We start from the raw sequence: 25,577 nt of genomic DNA on the forward strand, positions 1-25,577 counted from the left end.
GGCGAGTCAGCCCGGCGAGACATTTTGATGGACGGACGAGCGACGTAAAGGACAGTTCTCGCATGTGTACGAACGTTGCTTCCACCTTGCATGTGCAAGAAAGAAACCTTGACGTCACGGCGGTAAAGGTCGAAGTGCCATCTTTGATCTTTCGCTTTGCTGGCGGGGCCTATTTTCTCTCCTCTCCGTTTCTTGACGGGATTCGAAGACGAAATTCTCGCCGCGGAAGCAGCGACGACGTCTCGGAAACTCGCGCGTTTACCGAAAATACGAGCAGCGCTAAAAATGACCGAATATTCGCATCTGGCGTAAATTCACTCGCGGCGTAACGTTAATCAGCGGGTTTCGCTAATACGATCCATTAACAGACCGCGCGGAGTAATTTTCCAGGAACATTAGGGTAACAACTGTTGTTATAATATCACGGAGTGCAACACAATAGCGCGATTGCTTTGGTAACAGAATATTTACCATTCAATGTTTTGCGGTAATGAGCTTTATTTGGAGAGCAAATTTCAAGATATTTAACGTGAAACAATTGGGCAATTAAGCAATTAAACTTTATATTAAATTTCTATTGTAATAATATGGACCGAAATTAATTACAAGCTTGCAAGGACGCTTTCGAATTCAATTAAAAAGTTGAGAGCGAATGCGCGAAACGTACGGCCGGTGATTTTCTAATAATATACGGCTCCGCAGCAAACCGATTCCTCTCTTCTACAATGCATGGAATAAACAATTTAGAAACGACGTATTCCATATTATATTCAAGGCTGGTGTGCACACGATCGTGTCGCAATCAAATGAAATCGGTAATTAATTGTCTATACGTTGGTAGGCTTAGGCTCCGTCCGGCGGATTGACGTTCGTTTAATTAAACGCCGCGGATTGTCTTCGCCTGCAGGTAGGCATTCAAAGCCTCGGCGACGCGAAGAGGCCGGCTCGATGGAGTGCTAATTTCTGCATCGCCGCAGCCGAGACGCGAAGGCGCCTTTGCGAAATACCGCAATCGTACGTACGCCGTGTTTCACGATTCCGAAATTATCCAAGGGGACGACAGGGGGATCGGAATCAATAATCTCGTCGACTGCGTCGCGCGATAAACGCGCATTCCGGTTCTCGGCAAATATTTGACTGCAAATCGCGATAAATGACGAATATCGTATTAAAATTTGAAGGTAAACGCGTAAAAAAATTGCGCGCTGCGAGGGAAATCGTGTTTGAACTAACAACAGATATGCGAATAAGCAGATAAAAATTATTCGACTGGCAGTCGTCGGATAAAACTCGAATATCTCGACCCGGGTCCTCGTCGATTTCGAACGCGACGCGTTATTTGTGTTGCGCGACAACGAGGCCTTCGAGTGTGCCGAAAAAAATTGCAACCGAACGTATAGAGGCGAATTAATTAAATAAAAATTCCGATCGCTCGAGAGCTCGAACGTTCGCCGAGGACGTCGAGAGGCGTATGCAAAGGCGATGCACTATAGGTAACGTAGGAAAGCCGCATTCCGTGGCATATTCCGACACGGCCGTCGCGGGTACCGTTCCCTATTTTAAGACTCAAGCCCAAGGCTTGTGCCCTGTACCTCGTCACTTTGCCGCGACCGCATCCCCGCCAGAGATTCGCGGAAATTACGCCTGGGAAACTTCCTCTGCTTGCGTAACGAGCCCAACGCCGCGCGCCGCCTTCCGTTTTCTTTGCTCTTGTTTACGGAAAATCGGACGGAAGAAGAACGGCACGCTCCTCTCTCGCCGCGTTCGGCTCTCTAACTTTATGACGGAACGACTCGATAAACTGCGATATTTTAATTCCGAATTCAAAATATGATAGAAAATTTTATCCGAAAGGAAAAAAAATCTGCGGTACGTACTTGGCCGGGCCGAGGTCTTTTATACGTATAAGCGAGGGGAAAAAGCTCGTTTCGCTAAGAATCACGCGAAAATACGTCGATAAGGACGTACTAAAGAATTCATATGAGATAATGCGTCGATCTAATCAGATTTTCGCCTCGACGTGAAATGAATTATGCCATTATCGTAATCCGCGTCTTATCTCCTTCATAAACGTAGCATATACGACAATGCTGTTATTAGTTCCGTTTAATCCACGTACGGAAGATTTAATAATAGAAAATATCCCATTTATAACTGGGCGCGTAAAATTTAATATTTCCTAAATGAAACACCCAGCGCAGGTTTCGCACATGGCTACTTTCAAAATATTCTATCGCACATGACGTTAGACGGATATGTCACTTTTAATATAATTCTGAAATTCAAGAAGAAATCTTGAAATAAAATATCTAAATATTTAAAAAGCAATTTCTTCTAGAATTAAAATCAAATAATCTAAAAATTCAGGAGAAATCCATTTACATTTAATTCGTAATCAAACGTTAGTTTGTCGAATGTGACTAATGATAAGTACCGTTATCGAGTAAATCCATAAAAAAAAAAAAAAAAGTTCGGAGGAAAAGATGCAGAGCGAAGTCAATAATAATTAAATTAATAACAGTTGAGAGAAAGCATGCGTTTCTCGAGAAACACATTCATACACACGAGCACTCGTAATTGGACATGTAAAGCCCGCGCTCGTCGATTATTTGCGAGTCTATAAGCCGTAAACGATTTAATTGTTTCTACCGCGATTCTCGGGAAACGAAATATTGGAAACTCCCCGTGAGATTCATTAACGCGCTTTATAAGTTACGTTTTGTTCCTACGCTTGTTAAATAGCGATCCGAATGCACGTTCACGCATCCGTGGCTCTCTCTCCCTTCGCCAAATCCGCGTTCAATATCGAAAAGTCGCGTGCAACGTTGTACGGTACGGTTTTAACGTAATACGTTATTTCGCTTTATGGTTATCCCAGCACGAGGAAATGCGATAAAATGGCTCGTACCGCGCGTCGTAACCCGCGCGCATATTTTATCCCGATCTTACGTTTACACGAAGCGTGCCTCTTCCCGCTCGTTAAATAAAACTTGGAAAACCAGACGGCCGTAATGCACGTAATGTTAATATCCTTGCCAATGTCAGCACGTAAACTCGCGCTAGATCGAAGTCGAAGCGTTTCGATAATCAATAAAACGTCTTCAATAATAGAATCGTGAATTGACGTCGGCGTCTGGTCCGCGACGGACTTTACTACTGTCCAGAACCGAAATTCTTTTATAGGTATACCTAAGCCGGTGTTTGTCGTCGCGTAATAACTACGTTACGTTCGGAATCCATCGTCGCGAGTTTGCGCAACTAAATTGTGTCAGCACGGCAATTAACGGTACGCGTTGTACGATTTAAAAAAAAATATATAATCTTTGTGGCAACGTTCGCAAGCGTCTCGATCGGATGACGACTCGCCCAAAGAATTATTCTAACGATATCTTTTTACAAAAAGCACGATACGAATAGAAAAAAAAAACATTACAATACTCTGCGTTTTCGCCTAATAATTAACAAAATTCTTTCGTCGCTGAAACGTTAATAAATTTACGTATATTTTTTAAATACATTTGTTACAAAAGCGCTTTGTAGATATTTAATGCTTTGTTATCATTTTTCAGTTTTTTTTTTCGGCTTACGTTCGCTTCTTTCGAAAAGAATTAATTTTTAGCAATTACGCGATGTATTAATCGCGAATATCTGCCGATGTCATTCTCATTATAGATGCAACTTAATGGACCGTCTGTTTTAGACGGCGTAAGCTCGATACGTCAGCCTTATCTAGAATTTATTAGTCGCGGTACTGTCAGTAGTAGTGCTCTCGCAAAAGCAGAGACTTCGCCCTCCGAAGATTCATCAGTCCGCGCTCGTATCACCGTAGATCAATCAACTTTTACGATCCATCCGTCTTTCGGCCTCTTATTTGCGATGTGCGCGCGGGCTCTCGATCATGCCGATCTCGCAATATCGGGCGTAATATACTCGGCGAGCAAGGAAATATCGGCGAATATGAGGGAGGGAGAGAGAGAGAGAGAGAGCCTCGGAATACGGAAATTTTAATCATTAATCCAAATCGTGCCATTTTCATTTAAACGGGCGAAATGAAAAAAAGCCTTTCGCGTATCTGTCGCAATATAAAATTCAACGCGCTAAAATATCTCTGCGCGCCGCCGTGATTAATACCGCGATCTATATTTTATTAAACGTATTTCGCATTGTATGCAGCCTCTATTTAAGATATTACGGCGCGTAAGTCTAAATCCGTTTTTTAATTAAAAAAATTTTTAATTAAAAAAAAAAAAAAAGAAAAAAATTGTAATATAATATTGAATAAAGGAAATATCTGCGTGATGGAAGGAATGGGGAATTCAAGGACGCGCCCGCGCGACTGTTTTGCTCGGCGAGACTTCACATATCACGCCGTGAGATTGATTGTTTATCTTAGCCGTCGCTTCAAAAGGGAGCCGCCGATCGATACGTTATTCTGCGATTTTCCCCTGATATTTCGGTGCACGTTTAATCGATATTTTACTCCCGGCATACTGTTTATTCCTAATTTTCCGATAATTGTCTCTTGTAAATTTTCCATACTTTCTACATCGCTTCATAATTAATTTTCACGCCGCATCCTTTGATCTCCGACGTTCAACGTGGCAAATTAAGCCATCAATGTTCGCTTTATTGACTAGGAACTTCAATGGCGGATATTTCAATAGGAATTGCAATATGGCTTTATCATTATTATGGCTTGTTTATCCCCTATCTCTCATTCGCTTTATAATAAATGAATCGCAACGATTGCGCCATACAAATGTAAATAAATGTTAACGCATTGCGCGTTACCTAGGTACGTTCTATTAACTGATATATTAATAATTCGCGATCGATTATTAATTTAATTACCCCGTGTTCTCATTTGAAATTCGTCGGCTATTAAAAAAAAAAAAATTAAATAACCATCGACGTTACGTCGGCTCGTGCTCGCGCGTTATAGGCGTTAAAATTTATTTGTCTTCGCCGCGACGTCGCGCAGAAGTTGTTCCGCGTCCCGGTTGCTCGACATCGAGAAAAAGATCCATTACAAAATCGGGTGAAGGCGCTCGTAAAGTAAAACATACAGATAAGCCGTGGGTGGCTAAGGGACACTGCGTGTATGCAACGGCGAAATCTCCGGCGTCGCGTAACCCGTTGAGTAACTTTTCCTCCCGGGCTAATCAATCTTCGAGGTCGGATCGCGTTTTTGTTATCTGCATGCGACGATCGATGCACGCGCCGTGCATCGGCGCTTAATCACAATGACATGGGGAACGCGGGGGCTCTCGCATTACTCCCGTAGTAGCGAACGGCGGGTCGATCGGGCCGCTATTGTACGACAATGTAACTGGAAACAGCGGCATATTGCTGCTTAATAGATAGGATTATCGCAGCCGCTTAATCATCGGCCGCGGCACTACAGTTGCTGATGGCCTGTCCGACGCAACGGCCTGTTGGCATTTCGATCGAACATACCGCGGAAGCACCTCATTGGCGATCCTGCCCACGTTATATCAGCATTAAGGCACGGAGAATGTAGTCTAGAGCGGATAAAAGTATAAGAAAATGTTATTGCCATCGGGGGCAACGGTGTCCTCGATGGCCCGACCATCTCGTGCATTTTATCTCCGCGCGCGGATCTGGAATTTTCACTCGACAAGGCTTTCTTTGAACGCGCTGCATTTGGGGTAAACGTTGTTTCGCGAAGAATATAATTAATTGTATTAATTCAATACTCGTTATTAGTTTGGAGATTAAAATTTATTGAATATGACGTAGCGACGCAGACGTGTGTGTCGTGTGTAAGACGATAAGTGTGTCACGCGTTCGGTTGATACAATTAGAGAATTAGCTTACCAGATATTGAGGAACTTCTCCCGAACTTTCCGCTTCATGCTGTCGCTCTTTCGGCGGTACTGCAACCTGCGACAGGAATCCATATAGATAGACTCCGGAAGCTTGTAGAAACCTACGAAAGATAATAGAAAACATCTAGATTAAGCTTCTGGGAAACTTTCGAGGGTTTTTGTGGCAGACGGTGCGCGATGCAACAAAGAGCTCCGAAGGAACCGTCGAAGATGGTGAGCCCGGGATGCCGGCGCAATTTTTCGCAAACTCCGCGTCATTTCACATCGTAACGAGATTTTATAAGGAGAGTTTCATACGCCGTGAGAGTTGCCTATACGTGCCGTCCCAGTTTTTACCGGCTTCCCTTTTATCGGCAGATTCTTAGAAATTTTCTATTCTTCTTCTAGCGCGCGCACATAGAAATTTTTCAGAGGATCAAACTACGGAAACGTATAAGTGAGGGAACCGCGAAGTTTTTTTTTTTTTTCCGAGTCAAGTTTCGATATGCAAACAAGCGCGGCTCGCCTCCAATTAAGAAAGGAGGAAGGACTTTGAGTAATTAATGTTACGGCCGCGAGAACTGTCTTGGAAACTTTTTCTCGCCCGCCCGCAAAACCCACCCTCTATATGAAGCTCGACTAGGAATCGGAGATAGGAATAGCTGAGGAACGGCTCTCCTCGCCGGCTGTCCCCGCAAATATTTATTCAGCGGCCGCGATTCGAGCATGCCCGCTATTTATCCGCTCGTATATCCGTCGTTAGCTTCAGACCGGGCGGCATCGTAAAATCTTCTCGCGAAACTTTTATATATCTGGCCCCGAGATGACCGACTCGTCTCAGCGCGTGGTTCGCCGCGCGTCCAATATCAGCATTGAAAATAAAATCGCGAGAAGAAAAATCGTCATCGTGACAATTGCGTCGAACGGGATTGAGCCGCGGTGCACACGTACGCGATTCAAGATTAAATCCCTCGCACACGCGCGCGCACGTTCAGCCCCTGCGATAAAAGAGACACTTTGCGAAAATGTCGTGGGAAAAACGTGACGCATTTTAGATCATTATTCCGTCGTCTCTCGCTTTCTCGGAATTATTTTTCTACTGATTTTTGTACATCTTGAAATCGTTTACGCGCGTCACGACAATTTCATACTTTCTGACTTTCCTAGCGCGGGAAAATTACCGAAGGCGATTATTTTAACGGCTATAATTATTAAAGCTATCATTTAATTCTGACCGTATTTACGGAATGTGCGGATTAGTCGGCAGCTGTTTGTATATCTAAATAGCGATAACTTTTTCAATCCGCTGAGAGGATTGCCGCGCCGCGTGACAATCCAATTTCCAAACGCTTTCGCACGCTGTCGAGGACTGTCGAGGGCAAAGGATTTGCGAGCAATTTAGACTCCGCGCGTTTGCATTAAACAAAAATACTAGTACATTTTCCGCCCCGGCTTTTGCGCTCTTGATAAAAGTATTACCGATTGTGAGAATTTCCCTTCAAATGTTACACAATATATATAATCTGCCTTTGCAGGGAACGCGCGATAGAAAAACGATTTAAAATTAATGAATGTGATATGCATTCTTATGCATTATTCAATCGTACCTCTCTAAACATCTGCGTGGAGGAAAAAATTCTATTATCGTTACTTTTAAACAAATATTTTGCTAAACAAGAGAATACTAAGTTAAATGTGTACCCAATGAGGGAAATTCGAGAGAACTAGCGAGGAACAGGCCAACTGAAAAGAAGGAGAAGCGCCCGTGGCGCTTTGTACCGCCAATGTCCATATTTATCTTCAATTTCATTTTCTTTTCGCTGCACGAGACAAGCAGCATAAAAATTCCTTTATAAATGTCTATACGAGGTAAAAACAATTGCATTTCCTGTTTAGATACACGAGCGTATCGATATCCACCCTCGAATTTACCGCGAGGAAAAAAAAAAAAAAAAAAAGAAAACGACACAACAATAAATTAATTTCAACATTCGCGTGCACTTCGGCGCATTACGATAATGAGACCACAGATCCATTAACATACGCGATCATTTCCGCGAATAATGACGGCCACTCGCACGGCTAGAGCACTTCATTTCGCTAATGTTCCCTAGTTAATGTCAAAAGTAAGATATTATCTCGAATTTCTCTCCGCTCCGCAGGATTAACCCACTCACTTTTACCGCTCACGGTCGCCGCCGCGAAAATCCGATTACGAAGTTCAATTACGAAGCCTATTCGAAGAAGTTTCGTACACGTTACTTATATTTTCGCGATTTAAGACCGGATTCACCACCGTCGAAATCAGGATCGGTATTATTGATCGAACGATATGGCCGCGCAGCGACAGAGTCGTCGGGTGTCTCGGCTTTTGCTGATTTCCGCGCGCGATATACTTCTTCGAGCGTATCTCGGAGATAGATCGGAGGAGATTAAGCTAGGAACAGGGACAACTCTAGATGCGGTAACGACGTACGTGGTTACTTACTAAGCCAGCTCAGCTGATCGTTGTTCTCCAATTTATTCTTGAAACTGTCCACTTGGCGTTTGAGTTCTCGTAGAGCGAGGGAAGGCGCGGCGCATAGAGCTTCCTGATGCTCTCGCAGCTGCCGCTCTAAAGCCGCCACGCGCCTCTCCAAAGCCCAAAGTACCTCCGCCTCAATCACCCCCGAAGAAGCGGGGTGAGCGCCAACGATCTTAAAAAAGCACAAGCAGCTAAGTACGTAAAGTGCGGTACGCGTGTTCGCGGAGAATATATACTTTGGGTAAAAGAAAACTGTCGCGTCGGCTGAAGTCTCGCTTTTGTCTATTTACTCATTACCGGACATTTTCTTCGTTAATAATTTAACGATGTAATCAGATAATTTGTGGCTCCGTGCTTTTTTTTAGAGACCAGAAGATACGATAACGCTGAAAGATATTTTTAATTAATTAACATTTATTTTATTTATTTTCATACTTGAATCAATAGAATTTAAATTTTTCTTTAACACGACAGAGGCATAAATCAATAAATATGAGAAGACACAAATCTATTCGCGTCTACGTGTGATAAAAAAAATTTCCTTACGCGCCTCGTTGTTTAACAAAAATTTACATGCCTAACGAGCATAGATCGATACGCTCATAAATATGTAAAAGTATACAAATGAAGAGGATACTTATGAAATGTAATCAAAGCTTTTAAACTCTCTCGCCAAACTCGCGAAATAAATTCATAATGAGTTTTACCATTGACGTTGATTCACGTCACGAGTGATGAGGCTAATTATGATAATATCACAGCATTTGTTCAACGCGCGGATGAACGCTCGTTACCTCGAATAAGACTATTCTCTCGAAACGTAGGATTCCCATCGTAGCGACGGGAAAATTTAAAACTTTTTTTCCCAAAAATTATTTTCACGGAGAAAAAAAACATTCCGGCGAAGTCACTTAAAATATACAGGCATGCAATTTAATGTGCAACCAATTACGTATAGGCCAGTAGAGAAGACTTAAGACAAATACCTGAAGAACATAAGGCGTTTCGGGCGTGTTTGCGGGCAGGTGAGTCGAAATGTTGAGGAGCTTGTCCCCCTTGCGAAGCTTTACGATGTCCAGAGGACCAGCCTCTGCCGCGCTTCTAAAGAGTTCTGCAAAACAAAACGTAGATTCTTTTCTTATTTAGCTGAAACTTCCCCGCCGCGTTCGTTCCTTCCCTCCGAGTGTAGTTCGTTACCGCGTGAACTCGCCGCATTCTATTTCGCGCGCGATGCAGCGCGTCGGTTCCAATTCCTCTCGAATTGTCATCCCGGAATATCAACGCGGGAGCAAACGACGTACAAACGACATTTACGGTATACGGTTTCGATCCCGGCTATTAACTGTCCGCCGTTTACTATATTACCGGTGGTGATATTAACTTTATTAAACGCGCCCCGCTGGCGCATGGGAGATCGACGGCCATTTCCCAATTATCCCCGACCTCCCGGCAAACGCGAAAAACGACGACGCGTATAAATGGCTCTCGGGTTTGCGCGATGCGCGCACGGAATCCGGTCGTAAGCGACGACGCGGCGCTCTTTCCGGCGTACATCGCGGGCGCGCAACGACGGCGAAGCGAAAGACGGCGACGTTTAGTAAGTGCATGTTTTATTCATAATCGAAATGCCACGCTGTCCGCGGGGTGTAACGGCCGTGTATTGTGCCCCGGTAATTACGATCGGCGATACGAGCGCCGGAATGACGGCTATAAATGTGTCTTCCTCCCCGCTCTCTCCCTCGGCCGTCTATCTCTCCATGTGCACACCGTGGAAAATTTTCGGCTGAAGCGAAATAAACGACTGAAATAGAAGTGGATTCTGGACGGTCGGCCGCCGCCACCTCCGCGCAATCACGGTTTACTTTACTCCTAAATTGAAGCGAAATTCACGAACGTAGAGAAAAAAAAAGAAAATAGAAAAAAAAAAAAAGAAAAATTACACGGGACGATATAAAAATTTTGAATGTAACTGTTAATTAATTCCCGGAGTGCGATGCACTCCGGCGAACATTTAATTTAATATTTAATTATATCCAAGCTCTCGTGAAAATGTTCTATCGGGAGGTAAAACAATGAGAGTACGTGAATCTTATCAAGAGATGTAGCATCGATCCCGCAGGAATACCGCGTAACATCCCAGGATATTCTCTGCACATCTGCGAGCACGAGTGTGCATCACTCTGCGAAAAAATAATACCGAAAACTATGAAAAAAATTCCCTGAATAAATAATACAATTCGTGCTTTCGGCTGTCTTATTTTTAGTACGCGGTACGTGCGGTAGGTTGAAATATTGAAAAGCTCTGAAGCACACATACAAGCGTATTCGGCTTTAAATTCAACGGCAATACTCGACAAGCAGCTTCCGTAATAGCTAATGAACGTATTTATTTTACCCCGCGATAGAGTAGATGAATAGCGATAACTACGTGGTCTAATTATTCCGTAAAATGGCGTGATGTTATATGTCGATATTATATCACATCCGGGCGAGATATCGAAATGAATCGCGTCGTATTCTTTCTTTTTTTTTTAATAAAAAACGGATAATCTGTCAGGGATATCTGTCCATCGCAAGCGACGCAGATCGACGATCGATTCACAATGACGCGTCTTAATGCATTAAATAGAGAAAAAAAAAAAAAAAGAGCAAGAGGAGGAACGATTTTCTCCATGTAAAATACACGTCTCGTCCCGTTCTCGCGTGAAAAATGGAAGCGCAGGGAAACCTGGCGCGATCATTTATAAAGAGTCCAGGTCGCCCTTTTCAGCTCGCCCCTCATGACTGACGTGCACGCCTCGGGATAAAATAAAAATATTCTGAGCGCGCGGGCGCGCTCGTTCTCTCTTGGGCAAGGAAACGGAAAAGAGCGCGGGACTCGTGTAACGAAACACGAGATATCATAGTCATTTCACGATTTATCTGGGCCGAGGTTGAAATGGAACACCTAGTGGAACGTTGTCACGCATTCGTTTCGCTTTATGCGGGACGACCTTTCCGAGGGAGCCCATTTTCACCAGAATTTTATCGCCGCAAAGTGGGCGAAGGAGTTCCGCGGCGAAAGGCAAACGCTATCGTCGTCGTAAAGTTCGGTTTTCACCGGCGCGAAGTGTAATCAAACTCATCGTTCCGCCTTGCGAGGAGAGACGCAGTCGCCCGCCGCGTAGCGCCGGGAAATATGGATTAATTCCGTTTTATGCGAGCGAAATAAATTTGCGCAGAATTTGAAGAATTCGTATTCGCGTACGCGGTTGAAAATTCTCGTTACCCGCGCATCGCGCTAATGAAAGTAGAACGAAGATAACAATGGCAATTGTTCATTAGACTCGCAACGTAGTTTTTATCCGCGGAAATACAAAATAAAATTTTATAACGTTAGCATTTTTATTCCGACCGTTGGTGTTCGCGGACGCGGAAAATACCGCGGCACTCTAATAATCGCAATCACGTCGGCCGAGCCGCGTTCGATTTACGTTCGAAATTATGGCCGACAGCGCGAGGAATGCCAGAAACGCGTAGCGTAAATGCGACGCGTGCCCGCTGCGGCCCACGCGCAAATTCGAGACATTAATTGAGTCCGGAATCGTTTGCCGAGGCGGCGACGGCGAGGAACGGGCAACAATTATAATGCAACGCGCACGAAGCGACGAGGTCCATCGTAAATACCACACTTGCTCCGGTCGGCGAGAAAATTCTTCCCTTTAACGCCGCGGCGCGTGCTGATGGAATTCACGAGTGCGCGTTAATTAAAAAGATTTTTAAAAATAAATTAAAGAAATCCCATCGACACATGTCGCTTTCCAACACGAGTCGGCATAGTTTGGATCATATTTCCCGAACAAACGCGTGACTTTCAGCTCGTGCACGCGCGAACCGTCGCGTTTCAAAGCGGTAATGTGTTTGCAAAAAAATAAAAAAAAATAATAATAATAAATAAATAAATAAATAAAACAAAATAAAATAAAGCAAAACTTTAATCGATTAAATAATGCTTAAGTTGCACATTTATGAATATAATTTTCCGTTCCCGGAACTCTTTTAAAATTACCAAGCACTTTCGCAACATTTCTTTTGCGCGCAAAAATAAAACTATTTTTTAAATGCAGAATACATATCGCTACTACGCTTCAACCATTCCATGCCATCAGAATACGGAGTAATATCATGATAAAACGTTAATACAGATTTTATAAATAATTTATTTCTCGTAATACGTAATTTGTTTCGTAATAAAATATATATAACGATTTACCGAGACACGTATATTTTCAAGTAAATATTTGTTCGGTGTCTATCGAGTTTAGTTATTGCGAACAGTGGAAATTCTACTGCACGGTACAATACAGGAAAATAAATACATTCTGTATCAATGCATTCAGTTTAATTTAAAAACAAAAAAAAAAGAACAGCGAGAGGGGGGAAAAGGGAGGAAAGGAAATTGGCTCGATTCCATTTCGGCGTGACACATAATATCGCGCGCAAAAAGCAGTTATAATTTTTTCTATCTTCCGCAGCTTTTTATTTAACGTCGCATATATAAATGCATAATAAAAAAAAACTGTTTAAGCTTGCAGTCGATTCGCTAATGTTGTCCGCTCAATTACGTTCCGGGTCCGTATTACCCGCGTTACTCGGCGATCCGTTTCGTCGTAAAAACGCTCGACCACCCTACGGTGTACAGCACGATTACAACAATCGCGTGCACGCGCGTTCCCCCTTTTTCTCTCTTTCTCTCTTTTTTTTTTCTTTTTTTTTCCATGGTACTTAAACCTTTATGACCTAACCGTCGAATTTTCGTCCGCATTTCGTCGGCGCTGCGGCGCCATCCCGGCCTGAAGTCCAACCCCTTTCTCGCCCAACTTTGTTCCCGACATGCTTACGATTTACATGATAATGTACTTCGCATTCGGAGCGGCTTGAAATATCTCCCACGCGCAAACAGGGTGGCAAGGCGACCCGTCGTTCTTTGAATACTTATATTACTCGTCAAATAAGTTCTCGAATACGCGAGATTCCCCGACAAACTGGAATGTTTGAAATCTTTGATTAATTGCAGCGTTTCGTACAAAGATTTATAAAGCCTTGCGACGTTTTTTTTTTTTTTTTTTTTGGTCCGACGAATTTGACGGTCGAGCGCGCGTTACCGTAAATCAGTAGGCCAGTACGCGGCGAAAAACGTTTAAATATCTAGTTTTTCTAGCTCGTTATTGATAATAATTGCTTGACAAAATGAAGAGGGTGGAAAGGAGAATAAGATTGAATATATACTTTTACGGTAAAAGAAAAAAAGGTCGTTCAAAATCAGGCGTATAGATACGACAAAGCCGAATATTTCAACGCGGACCTCTATTTAAATTATCTTTTTTTTTTTTCTTTTTTTTTTCGGGGGAGGTATGCGAAACGAAATATCGATCCACATGTACAAGTATTTATTGGTCAGTACTACTGGTGCCACTTTAATCGGGTTACCGTACCATATTTTTCTCGCAAATACCGCGATTCTTTTATTGGAGGAAAACCAATACACAGTTCGTACCAGTAAAAAGTGTATCCTTGCTTTGAAGAGACATCGAAATACATCCATTTGATATGCAAAAATCAGAGCCTCTCGTTACTTGGACTTTAGCTTGCTAAATCCGAATACGGTAAAACCTTTAATTTCCAATGCTAAACTCCAGATTGTACAAGCTTCGAGTGAACGATATCTTAATAAAAAAAAAAAAAAGCAAATACTTTTACTGTTACGTGCAGGATTTCGTATACAAGATATCTATGTATAAAATATAAACGTATATGTATATTTGACTTAAAATAATTTAATTAAATACTTTTATATGTAATATTAACGCTATACTTTACTCCGCACTTAAAAAAACTGTTCGCTTCTTGCGAAATATTGCAAAGTAATTAAAAGCAAAGTCGTTTTTTCCCTCCCGACAATTTTCAAGTAACGAAACGAGTCGCAAAAAAAAAGAAAAAAAAACAAGAAACCAAGTTTAAGAACAACCCCTTCGTCACGATTCCAAAATTCGCCGAGTGCTCTATCCCGAAGGCCGCGCCGAGATATCCCAAATAAGTCCCTTATTCCCGTGAAATATCCACCTCGATGAGGATTCGTAAACGTGCTTGGATTACTTGAATAAGTAAAACGAGAAAGTTTCGCATTCGCCGGTGGTAGGAACTTATCACGGACTTGTCCACGTGCTTTTACCAGCGTGATAAAACTCTAGGGGAGAACTGAATTTCCGAACTCTCGCGCATTTTTCCGACAGTCCGCGGCGGTTTCGAAACCGAGATTCGTAAATATCACATAGATCCTGATCGTTCCAGCAGTTTTACATTCGAAAACGCAGACGTCGGCGGGTTGTTTTTAACAATGTAAACGTCCCGTGTTAACTTTTCAGCGGTAGGGAAATATTAAAATATTATACATCCGTCGCGTATAACTTTTAGGAAGAGACGCTCGTGCGAAATCGGGCGACTAGGGACCGAGATTGGAAAGATAATGTTTGTCTAGGGCTTCTAAACAGCGCAACGGGTGTGCGTATCTTCGATAAAGGTTAATCCCTCAGGTATGTTCGCGCATAAAGACGACAAGTATCGATGTTTCCTCGGCGACAATGGGTATTTTTGGAACGGTCTCCGCAGCGTGTACCGCTCGTCTCCATTAGAGAGTTGGAGAAATTCAAGCTACTTGGCAAACCGCGAGGCACCTCGGGAGTCGAAAGGTTGAACGGACGAGTCTTAAATTAGACTCTGCCGTGCGCGGTTGTTGCAAAGGTCGCCGGAGAGATCGCCAGGGGGTTGCTTCGCGGTCGTAAGAATTCGCGAAGAAACTTTCATCGTGCGCGCCGCGCGTAAACGTTCATCTGGGCGAACGCTCGAGTTCGCGGAGCGAGCAGCGACGCCAAAGTACTCTCGATCACCCTCTGCGATTCAGGGCGACGACGATTGGCCGTCCCCAAACCACGTACGCCGCAATTAGATCTGATGCACGTACGTACGCGGCGTCGGTAGGCCTCGAATTCGACGAGTGCTTCTAGATAAAAGGGAATCAAAAGGGGGGGCCGGCCCCCCCGCTTGTTCGCAGTGATAAAAGCCCGATATCAAAGTTCGCGTAGCAGACATAAATTACACGATATAAAATAAAGCGCGATATGTTCTCTGCACGAAAATGAAATTCGTTACGATGATAAATGTCATTGTGTAGAGTATTCCAGCGTGGTAAAAAAAAATACGGGTAATAATTCACGTGCACCTCTCGCGAATTACTTTTCGCGAGAGTTCCATAATTTATTATTAATGCTGGCTTCGAGCTGAAATAAAATTCGCATTTGCGTAATTTCCACGTCCCCGAGAGGAGATGTCTCATTTGACAGCGTACCTACATTAAACTTTCGAGCGTTTATTTCAAGCTTGATTTAACTGAATTAGCAGACGAGCTTAGTTCCTCGACGTGGAATCCATTTCGACGAAATATTTTTCGTAGTACTTAAGGAATCCGCGGCACTGACACAATTAATTCAATTAACCTAATTAACGTGATTATCAAACACGTGCGTCGAGCGCGTAAGTAAATACCTTGGCTGCGTTACCGTTATTTACGATGGGAAGTGTTGCAAAAATTCTGTCGAAAATTTGTTCGCGGAAAATCATATTTAAATACGTCCGTATGTTTCCTCTGTCAGGCACAGCGCGGTTTGATTAACAGCTAAATTAAATATCCGTTTGTCAAAAGCTTGTAATGTAATCGAGTTCCGTCCGTACGGCCGAAATAAAGCAGCAATTTCGAATCGGGGGAGCCTCCCACAATTATTCCTTTTATTTACGTACGTCAAAAACTTTTGTTGATGTTTTGTGAAACTCCCATCACCGCGCGCCGGGAATATTTCTCCCCGCTATGAGAATTCCCAGGAATACCAGGCGCATCTCGTAACGAGATCTTTGTTGTTGTTTTAATTACCTTCGTTAAATTAATGAGTTCTCCCTTATCGAGGATAATTAAAAATCCTTTTCCATCATCTCGCCGCGCGTCCGGATTCACGAAACGTACCGGCGGCGTGGCACGGACGCGCGGGATCTCGTCACGGAATGGTCCAGTCGCCGAGCCCGTTATTGTCAGTTTACACGCAACGAAATGCCGTACAGATTCGCACGATGTGGAGCGAAGCGATACGATCGCGCGTACGTAGGTACGTGACGGAAGGGTGACGGCGAGATCAGTGGGGGAGACTATCTTCTTCGCCGTCCATTGGCAGTAATAGGATAATGAATCGTGATTCACGAACGTACGGCGGACGATTATATTTTTATTGTGACCCACGCTCAATTTATTCATTATTTTGTTGAGGCCAATATCATTGGGGCGAGGTGTAGGACGCGCGATTGCCGTCGGTATCAGGCGTTCGTTCGAGAAGGCGTCGTTAGAACGGAGAGATACGCCGCTAACCAGCGATCCTCGGTAGCCCGTTCTAAAAGGTTTCTTTTAAAACGCTGCGTTCCTCCGTGGAAATCCGTTAGGGTTATTCGGAATTTTAATTAACGTTGAACCGACCCGATATTAAATCGCGTGCCCGAGACACGGTTATAATAAATTTTATTACATTTGTTATAAAATATTATTTAGATTACAAACGTAATTATCAGCGTACGAACATTTCCTGTGCCGTTGATGTAATTCAAAACGTTGCGTGAATAAACTGCGATCCCAATCTTTTGCTAATAACGCCGTCGCGCGTAAATGAAGCGGTAAACGAATGAATTTCGACGCAGTAACGCAATATTGTTTTCAGCCGTCGAGGCGCGACTTTTATCCGCATAATAAATGTAACTTTCCACGGGAAAAATTGAATTTCCGACGCGCCTGATTGCGGAGGCGATTCTGCTGTAAATGGGTGTCATGCCGTACGGCGAATCCCCGCGTTCCATCTCGTGCATTTCGGAAGTGAATCCCGGAAGCGGTTCCGCCGCCGATAATTCCGCGGCACTCGATTTCCGGGATTTCGTCCGGAACCTCGTTCCGGCACCGGGTTCTCGACGACGACGGGCTACGGCGGAAAATTCTCCGCGGCATTTCTTGCAAATAAAACGCGACGGAGCGGCGCTCGCGCGTTTCAAAGGCAAATTGGCGTATTTACGAATAACGAGGGGAAAAAAGGCGAGTTTTATCCGCGACTAAAGAAAAATTCGCCGGCGAATTCGCGCGGCTCCGCTACAACACGTTAAAATAAAAAAAAAAAACGTAATTGTTTATCCGCAATTTCGATATCCACCGATGAACCATCCTTCTCTCTTAAACTTGACGATTTTTTTTTTTTCATAACGGTCACAATTCTTCATTCCGCCTTTTCCGTCGCAATTAAGCTGAATAATTTTATTTATGCGCCGCGAAAAACCAACGATAAACCGCATATCCGAGGCGGAATATACGTCGACAAAATGAAAGGCTATTTTTCCACTTGCAAAGCTCGCCGCTGAAAGAAATTTTTCACGAGCAAGATTTTTTAAGACCCCGGCAAAATAAATTTGTGTCGTATAACGCAGCCGACTTACACGTAGTGTTGCTATAAACTTTCCGCGTGAAGCAAGATTGTTAAATCAATAGTAGCATACTGCACTCGATAAAAATCTTATTTTCATACTCAAGGATTTGAAGAACGGAAAAGAACGATCCTCGAGGTAGACATTGTTACTCGTAACAATATAACGTAAAAGATGCACGATCCAAGAAACGTTATACATTCGTCACTTAAAATGTCTTTCTTGTACGTTTTATTTTAACAAAAGAACGTCGTTAATTATTTTACGTCCGTGTTTCTTAAGCGATTTAAATTATATATTATTGAATTAGTCAACCTGCGTTTCAATCTCTTTCCTTCGTTTATTCGACGCACCCATCGTGACATAATATATCGTTGTTATATCGCGATACCTAATACCGCGTGCATATTATTTAAAAATAAGGGAGAACTTGTCGATATCGGTGATGCCTTTTGCGCAAGTTGGCTGGTAATAGAGGATGTGAGGGATGTTCGAGACATGGCTTGATTAGATGGCAGGTGGGTCACAAGCGTGTTAGAGTCTCAGCCTACCGATCGATATTTATGTCTATATGTGTAGAGGCCGTGTATTGCATTAGGTAAATGCGTAAATGCACCTCGTTACATGTTCAGCTTCGCTGGAAACCTTTACGGGATACCAAGGAGAGACTCGAAAATTGAAGGGGAATTGGCTTCGCAGCGGCTACCTACCCTAAATGAAAGCGTAATTGCAATATTTTTCAAATACAGAGAGGAAAAAGTCGTATTATTAAAGTCTCCCGCATTAAAAGGAATTTTCGTCGAAATCGCGTTACGTTTGCGGCGCACGGGGGGAAATAAAAGGAAGTAATAAAAGTAAATTGAATTATTGTCTATAAAGATAACGAGAGAATTATCGCCGTAGCAATGCGATTTCCAGATTGCTTGCGTTTTATTCGCGTCACAGAGAGACGCGCCGGAATGTCGACTTCACATCGCGGCAACAATCTCGTTGTAACGAGAGAATATAATGACGGCATCCGATATTAATTTCTCGTCTCGGATAATGAGATATCACGATAACAAAAGCTTGCTCATGCCGTAGCAAAACGGCCCGGTAGGTTTACAGTGGTGGCGCAAAAACATCAAAAGAAATGACGTAAGGCAAATTAGTTGTAACGGGAAGATGAAAGCACGTTGTGAATCTTCAAGAGCCAATAAAGACGGTACAAAAACGCGATTCTCGTGTAGCGCGGTGTAACTGTTAGAGACGTTTGACAAGAGATAGGTGGAAGCCATCATTAATTATTGTAATCAAAATTATAATCAAATGCAAGAGCGCGAGTTTATTATTTTTAGTTAATTTCACGAAACTGCATGAGATTAGTTTTACTTTACGTATAAAAAAATTCTATTCGCTATATATTTTTTGTTTCTCTTTACCGTATAATTTAAAAAATAAATGAAAAAGAAAAAGAAGACGGAAATTCTTTGAAAAATGTAAGTAAAGAAAGGATTAATAAAATATAAAGTAAATAATTTACGTGAAATTTTAATTCAACTGCACTGCTATGTGAAAACTAATGTTAAGTTATAATACAAATGTTTAAAAATAAAATATTTTTTTAGTAATCCGAAAAGATTATTATATATTCAAAGAATTTTTTAATTACGTTGCAACGCGGAAAAAAATTTTTCCCTCTGATTATTTGAACGAGTGCAATCTGCCGCCTGTAGTATATTACATTTTCTCTCTGCAATCGTTTACGTTCTTTCTCCCCGGAGAGCACAAAAATAGGCCCGACGGACGTGCAATTCCGCTTATGATCAATAAAACGGTTGAAAGCGGTCGTTCACGTGTCGGGCAATGTGGCCAGCCGCCACCTAAAACATCAGCGAGACATTTAGGGCTGCGCCCACAGTCGGGCATTCGATTTTTCAGTTTCGCCGGTTCTACTTTAACAGCTCTTTGAGAAAAGTGCAAGAAGCATTAAAAAAAAGAAAGCCTGACGAACGTTTTTCACGCGCCGGAAAACAAAGAATTTTGCCCAAAACAAAAATCTTTTTTTTTTTCTTCTTCTTTTCTTTTTTTTTATTTTTGTTACAAATACCCTTGCAGCGCCGTCTTTCTTCTCCCTCTTTTCCTCGCAGCTAGAGTCGGCGTTTGCCAGCACAGCTCGATGAATAATTATCGGAAAAGCCTCGTTCCTGCACCGGGTGAGACGCGTGCATTTTCTCTACTTCCTAAGGCGTCGAGAAATTTTCATTCCCGGCGAAAAAGCGGGGCTTCGATTCTAAACCTTCGTGAGGTATCGATCGTTGCGTAGCATCCTCGCGGCACATTTTTCGCGGAGTCGGCCTCGTTAAAAGGCTTTTTAGTTAAGTGGAAGCGACGAGGGAACGGGGATGACGAGCGGAGTATTCCATGGCCCGATCGGGGTGGAAGAACATGAGAACCTATACTGTCCCAGGAAGTAGAGACAGACTATCGTAACGACGTTGCAATAATCTCAAAAACAAAGCCGTAGAAAGTAATCGAGACGTTACATTATTTTTTTTTAAACTGACATTGACGTTGATCAATATAAAAAGCAGACTCAATTCTCTCGATAGCAGCGTTAAAGTTTAATATAAAACCGGACGGATGTGTGCATACCGCGCTTCTTCTTCGGTCCATTAACCCTCTCAATCCGTTAAAGCAGTCATCTTTCATTTTAGTACGGTTTTCAATACTCGTGATCGATAGCGCGAAGGGAAAAAAAAAAAAAAAAACTCATGCTATTTTTGGCGGTGGCGTTTGATTTTGATCGACGAGGTGAAATTTTAAGGGAAAAATCACGGGGCTGGCGCGACGTGCAGTTTCCCGGAGCGTTAAACGCGGAAGTTATATAAAGGGATCGGAAAGGGCTCGAGGCTTTAGGACAACGTAACGACGCGGAGATCATCCCGTGTGATAAGGCCCCGTTGACGAGACCCGTCCCTGTTGTAGTGTGACTTTGTACCAGTCGTGTTACGTCGCCGGTAACATCGTTGCTGACAAAGCCGTTTCCCTTAACAGGCGTACGTACATACAAGGTTGTACACCTGTTGTAATTGCATTAGAAATTTAATTAACTAATGTAGCCCCGTATAAGTAACACACCGTTAAATTCGCGCGATAACATCGCTTCGGCCATAATCACACTATTTTACTCTAATAATTACTCGATAATGTGAGCATTAGGCGCGCGGCGATAATTACTGACTGACATTTCGAAAATTGAAATATTCTATTCCCGGCACCGTTGTTGATTTTCAACGAGAATTATGACTGATCCGTTTCGCCATCGAATGTTTCGGATACTTAATTGAATAATTAAATTTCCTTCCACCTGTCGGCGAAGGGATGTTTCACTGTTGTTAGGAACGCGTTACGTTGCGAAGTGCTTGAGAGTAATTCATTAAGATTCCGCGTATCGAGATTGTTTAGAAAAATGTTGACTTTCGAGCACACACTTTGTTCGTATCGAACGTTATGATGCGTAATATATGCGTAATAATGAAATAAAGTAATATACGCCGTGGAAAGGATAATTGCACGGGGCTTGGAATTATCTGAAAGCTAAACGAGGGATTCATTATGCTGTCATGTAAATTAAATCTTGTGCGCCGCAACAACAATACGAAAGAAACAATAAAGCCGCGGTACAATAAAGTGCAATATTGTGAAGTATTATAAGCGTTGAACTAACGCATGAAGTAATAGGTCGAATACGGTACACTATCAAAGTAGCATACGACACGAATGGCGGAAAGAGAAAAATTACGTCGATATCCTAAATAAAAGTGTGGAAAAGCGAAAGAGTCCGATAAAAAAAAAAAAAAAAAAAAACTAAAAAAAAAAAAAATAAAAATTAGGTCATACGTGAAGAGTCGAGTGTTAACGGGTGAGGAGGATAAAAAAAATGTTCAATCCGGCTGTTTCCGTAGCTTTTCCGCCGTTGGTTTTCTGAAAATCGAGAAAATTATCTCGCTCGTGAAAGGGTTGAAAGAGTTGGGAGGAGTTACGGCACAAGTGCGTGCTCATGTCATTTTACTTCCAGACGGGGGGCGGGGCGGAGGGGAGGAAGGGATCGTAAGGGGCGCCGACTCGGTCAGCCACTCGACCGAGCCGAGAGAAACAGCGCGGCGCGACGCGACGCGACGCGACGTAGCGGTCCGGTCGATAGGTCACGGCACGAAGGTGAAGTGTGTGCAAACATAATTTCGGTAGTGCCTCGAAGGAAAAGGCTTTCATATTGGACGGCGGGCAAAAGCGAAACGTCTCGCCCGCGGGATTGGCCGGGACGGTTTGCGTGTCGCGTCGCGTCTTGAAAAAACGTCGCGATCGATAATTGATTAAATCCTACGAACGTCAAATATTCACCCAACCCTTCCGATACCATTGACGGGAGGAAAAGCTTCTCCCGTGCTTTTATCCGCGAAGTGCACTCGCGGCCACGTTGACAGAAAAATATTTTTTTCGACTTTATCTTATATATTTCCGATCCAAAAAGTACAATTTTTTAAAAAATCACATCCGACGTTAGATCGCTTTTATGTATGTTATATGTATATTGTTGGAAATATTATAAAATTATGAACGGGTCCAGAAATAACTATATTTTTCTCTAAGTGCATAAAGCTCGGGTGAAGAGTTCGTGACGCAGGAGGCAAGGGTAGGACCGGCGTGAGAGATTCGGGCCGGGAAAAATATCTTACCCCGTCGAAAGATTAATGAACGGCCAACTTTTGCGGTAGTGCCTCTTTCCCTCACAATTCAGTGGGATCGTTGATAAATTGAACGCTCCCGTAACGACAATGAATTTTATTGTATCTCTACCTGGCCTGCTTTAAGGGTGATAAAAAGACTTAGGCGTCGATTGGTGCCCAAATGGAGTTAATGAGAACGGTAATCCCGAATCTCTCAAAGTTGGTAATTTTCAAATATTTTAATTAGCCGTAATCCGACTTAAAAACTTCATTAATAAGTTTGTCGTATTTTCACATTGACGATTTATTTTATATACGAAATAAACACAGAAAGTTATAATCTTTTTTTTTTTTTTTTTTTTTTTTTAATATTAGTGATCATTACACATATCTATTTTTTTATACAACTATAACAGCACACACAAGGAAGCGTTTTCAAATTTAATCGTCTTTATTTTATAAAAAGATCTCGTTTAGCAACTAATTTATTCGCTCACCGCGCGCAACATGAGTATTCTCTCAGCACGCGCGAATATTTCGGAAACACCGCGTTTAACTAAATGAAAAAGTTCATCGAAGCACGGCGGAAAAGGCTGGCGAAACTTTTCGCTAACGTTAGCAATAAAACTTTCTCACTCACCCTTGAGTTCCATGTCCGTGACCTGATTCGCCTTGTAAGTGGCCGTCTCCCTGCGGTCCCCGACGATGAAGTAAATATTGATGTACTCCTCGTTGTCGTTGCTACCGGTTCCGTTCTTTGCCTCGTGGTCCATGGCCACGCGGATAGTTTCGGCCTTGAACCGCCTGCCGCTCCTCGTCGCTCGGCCTCGTTGATGCAGTTTTCGAGACTACCCGGCCTTGCTATTACGCGGGGCTGCCAGAGAGCACAAAGGTGATAGACTTAGGCACAAAACCGTCGCGCCAACGACGCGCTTGCCTGCCTGTCGCGCTTCTCTTTCGCAATACAGCGCTCGCTAGGCAGAAGCAATGTTACTTCACGCGCCGGCACTTCTGTACTCGTGATTACACGTTTCGTCACTTTCCCTTTATTACGCAAAGACCGAAAGGATAAATGGATCACCGTGGCACGTCGTGTCAATAAATATCCAAAGGTTGCTCGATTTAACGTACGATATATAATCAACGTAGTTTCCGTTCCATTATGAAATAGCCTCTGCGCCCCGAGCGAAACCAAAATTCACTTATCTAAAGATCATTGTTGAAAGAACACAGCGCACCTCTTTCAATCACTTAAAGGTTTTAACGTAATAAATTAAAAAGTAATTATCAAACTAGAAATAAATCTTGTTAAACGAAACGTCACGTAAAGCGGTTAAAAAACTAAATATTAAAAATATTAAAAATTGTCTAAAGAATAAAAAAAGGAAATAGATGCGCGTACTTGATTAAACGGTTCGAGACTCACCTTTGGTCGGGTGTAAAAGGGTAGCAGCACCCTCGGCGAGCTCATCGTCGCATCGCCGGCCCGGCGGCGGCAACGACCGGGCCACCCCCAATTATCGCACCTGTCGAGCTCGTGTCTGTTACCGCACGTGATACCTGCCGCTTGCTTCGGGATTGGACGTACCGGGAACCCGTCGACAACGACGACCGACGATTAAGAGCAAGCGTGACCAACCGCTCGTCTAGTACCAGCCGGCACCACGTTTCTTCATGGTCCATCCTGCGAAAAAATACGTTGATAGTTTCTGATTAGATTTACAATTAAAAAGAAAAAAAATTTCAAAACTCGATATCGTTAATTAATATTTAAATAACGTTATAATGAATATACGTGAATCGAACATCGCGCAAGACTTTTTTTTTTTTTTTTTTTTTTTTTTAATCGGGAAATGGTATTAAGACTCGGCAAAATTGCAGGTAAACGCGTATCAAAGCGGGATGCACCTGCGTCAAGATGCGAAATGTGTTTATTGCGATCTTGACTTGGCGGAGCGAAAGTGTTTTTGATTACAGGGTACGTCGCGGACTTTCCCCGCGCCGCGATACGCAAAGTACGGGTTGCGTTCCCACGTCGGAAATTCACGTGCACGAAGTGAAATGCACTTTTTGTAAGAACTAACAGCGAATATTAAAATCTAAAAGTCAGTTTCTCGCATACTTCGATTTGTATTCGTCCAACAGAAAAAAAAAAGAAAAAAAAATTAAAAGCATCGCGCCACCGTATTATAATACAAACTGCAGAGAGATTTCGGTAATTATTGCATACTTCTCGTTTCGTTAATTAGTTGATACCCTTCACAGCGAAAAAAAAAATTCTTTTTCGAGGAAACAGACTTTGCCTTCCGATTTAAGCGACGCCGTAGTTTTCTTTACCGAGAACGAGCCTCTTGGCGACACATTTCTATTCAGAATTAAGGGCAGCACTTGTACGATTTACATAGCGATGAGCGCGAAAAAGTCACGAAAAATGCGCGAGCTTCTTTTTATTTTTTTTTTTTTTTTCGAGACAATACGACGTGTCTCAGGGACAAATGTTCGCTGTCGGAATACGCGAAAGAGAAAGAGCTTTCGATTTACAAAGGAAAATCCTCATTCCCTTCGACTCTCTACCTGGCTTCTCTCATCGCGCCTGCCACACCCAGGTGGAACTCGTGGGCGTGAGAAATTTACGATTTCTTTGCCCAAGGTCGCCCGTGGAAATTAGAAGCCGCGATATAGTCGGTGCCACCCTCGGCACTTACCACCCCGGGACTACGTCAGGCGTCACCTCGAGAGAGAAGACGTACGAGCGGCGCCGTAAATTTATGAAATCTTGGTGAATTTGCCGCGAACATCGCTCTTTATCACGCTGATATTACTACAAGATATTAAAACTAGCATAGCTGGCTTTCGTTCGCGGCGAATATCGATTTTACCATTAGGTATGCGAGCCGAAAGGTTTATATTGAAAATTCCAGGGACGAGGCTGTTCGCGATCTAAAATCAGCATTTCCACAACGAAGCAGCAGTGCC

The 25,577-nt window shown here is 42.9% G+C and overlaps 1 protein-coding gene across 1 annotated transcript in view; it reads right to left on the minus strand.

Annotated features, from left to right (window-relative positions):
- The window catches only part of Pde9 (phosphodiesterase 9), a 123,016-nt gene that overhangs the window by 24,448 nt on the left and 72,991 nt on the right, over positions 1-25,577 (minus strand). The window contains exons 2-6 of the mRNA XM_070670594.1: positions 24,028-24,285; positions 23,242-23,475; positions 9,339-9,463; positions 8,317-8,524; positions 5,839-5,950 (exon numbers count right to left, since the gene is read on the minus strand). Coding sequence (XP_070526695.1) covers positions 5,839-5,950; positions 8,317-8,524; positions 9,339-9,463; positions 23,242-23,374 — 578 coding nt within the window. The 5' untranslated portion in view covers positions 23,375-23,475; positions 24,028-24,285. The remainder of the gene's footprint in view (positions 1-5,838; positions 5,951-8,316; positions 8,525-9,338; positions 9,464-23,241; positions 23,476-24,027; positions 24,286-25,577) is intronic.

The sequence above is a fragment of the Cardiocondyla obscurior genome, linkage group LG21 (genome assembly GCF_019399895.1).
Source record: "Cardiocondyla obscurior isolate alpha-2009 linkage group LG21, Cobs3.1, whole genome shotgun sequence".
Classification (NCBI taxonomy): Eukaryota; Metazoa; Arthropoda; class Insecta; order Hymenoptera; family Formicidae; genus Cardiocondyla; species Cardiocondyla obscurior.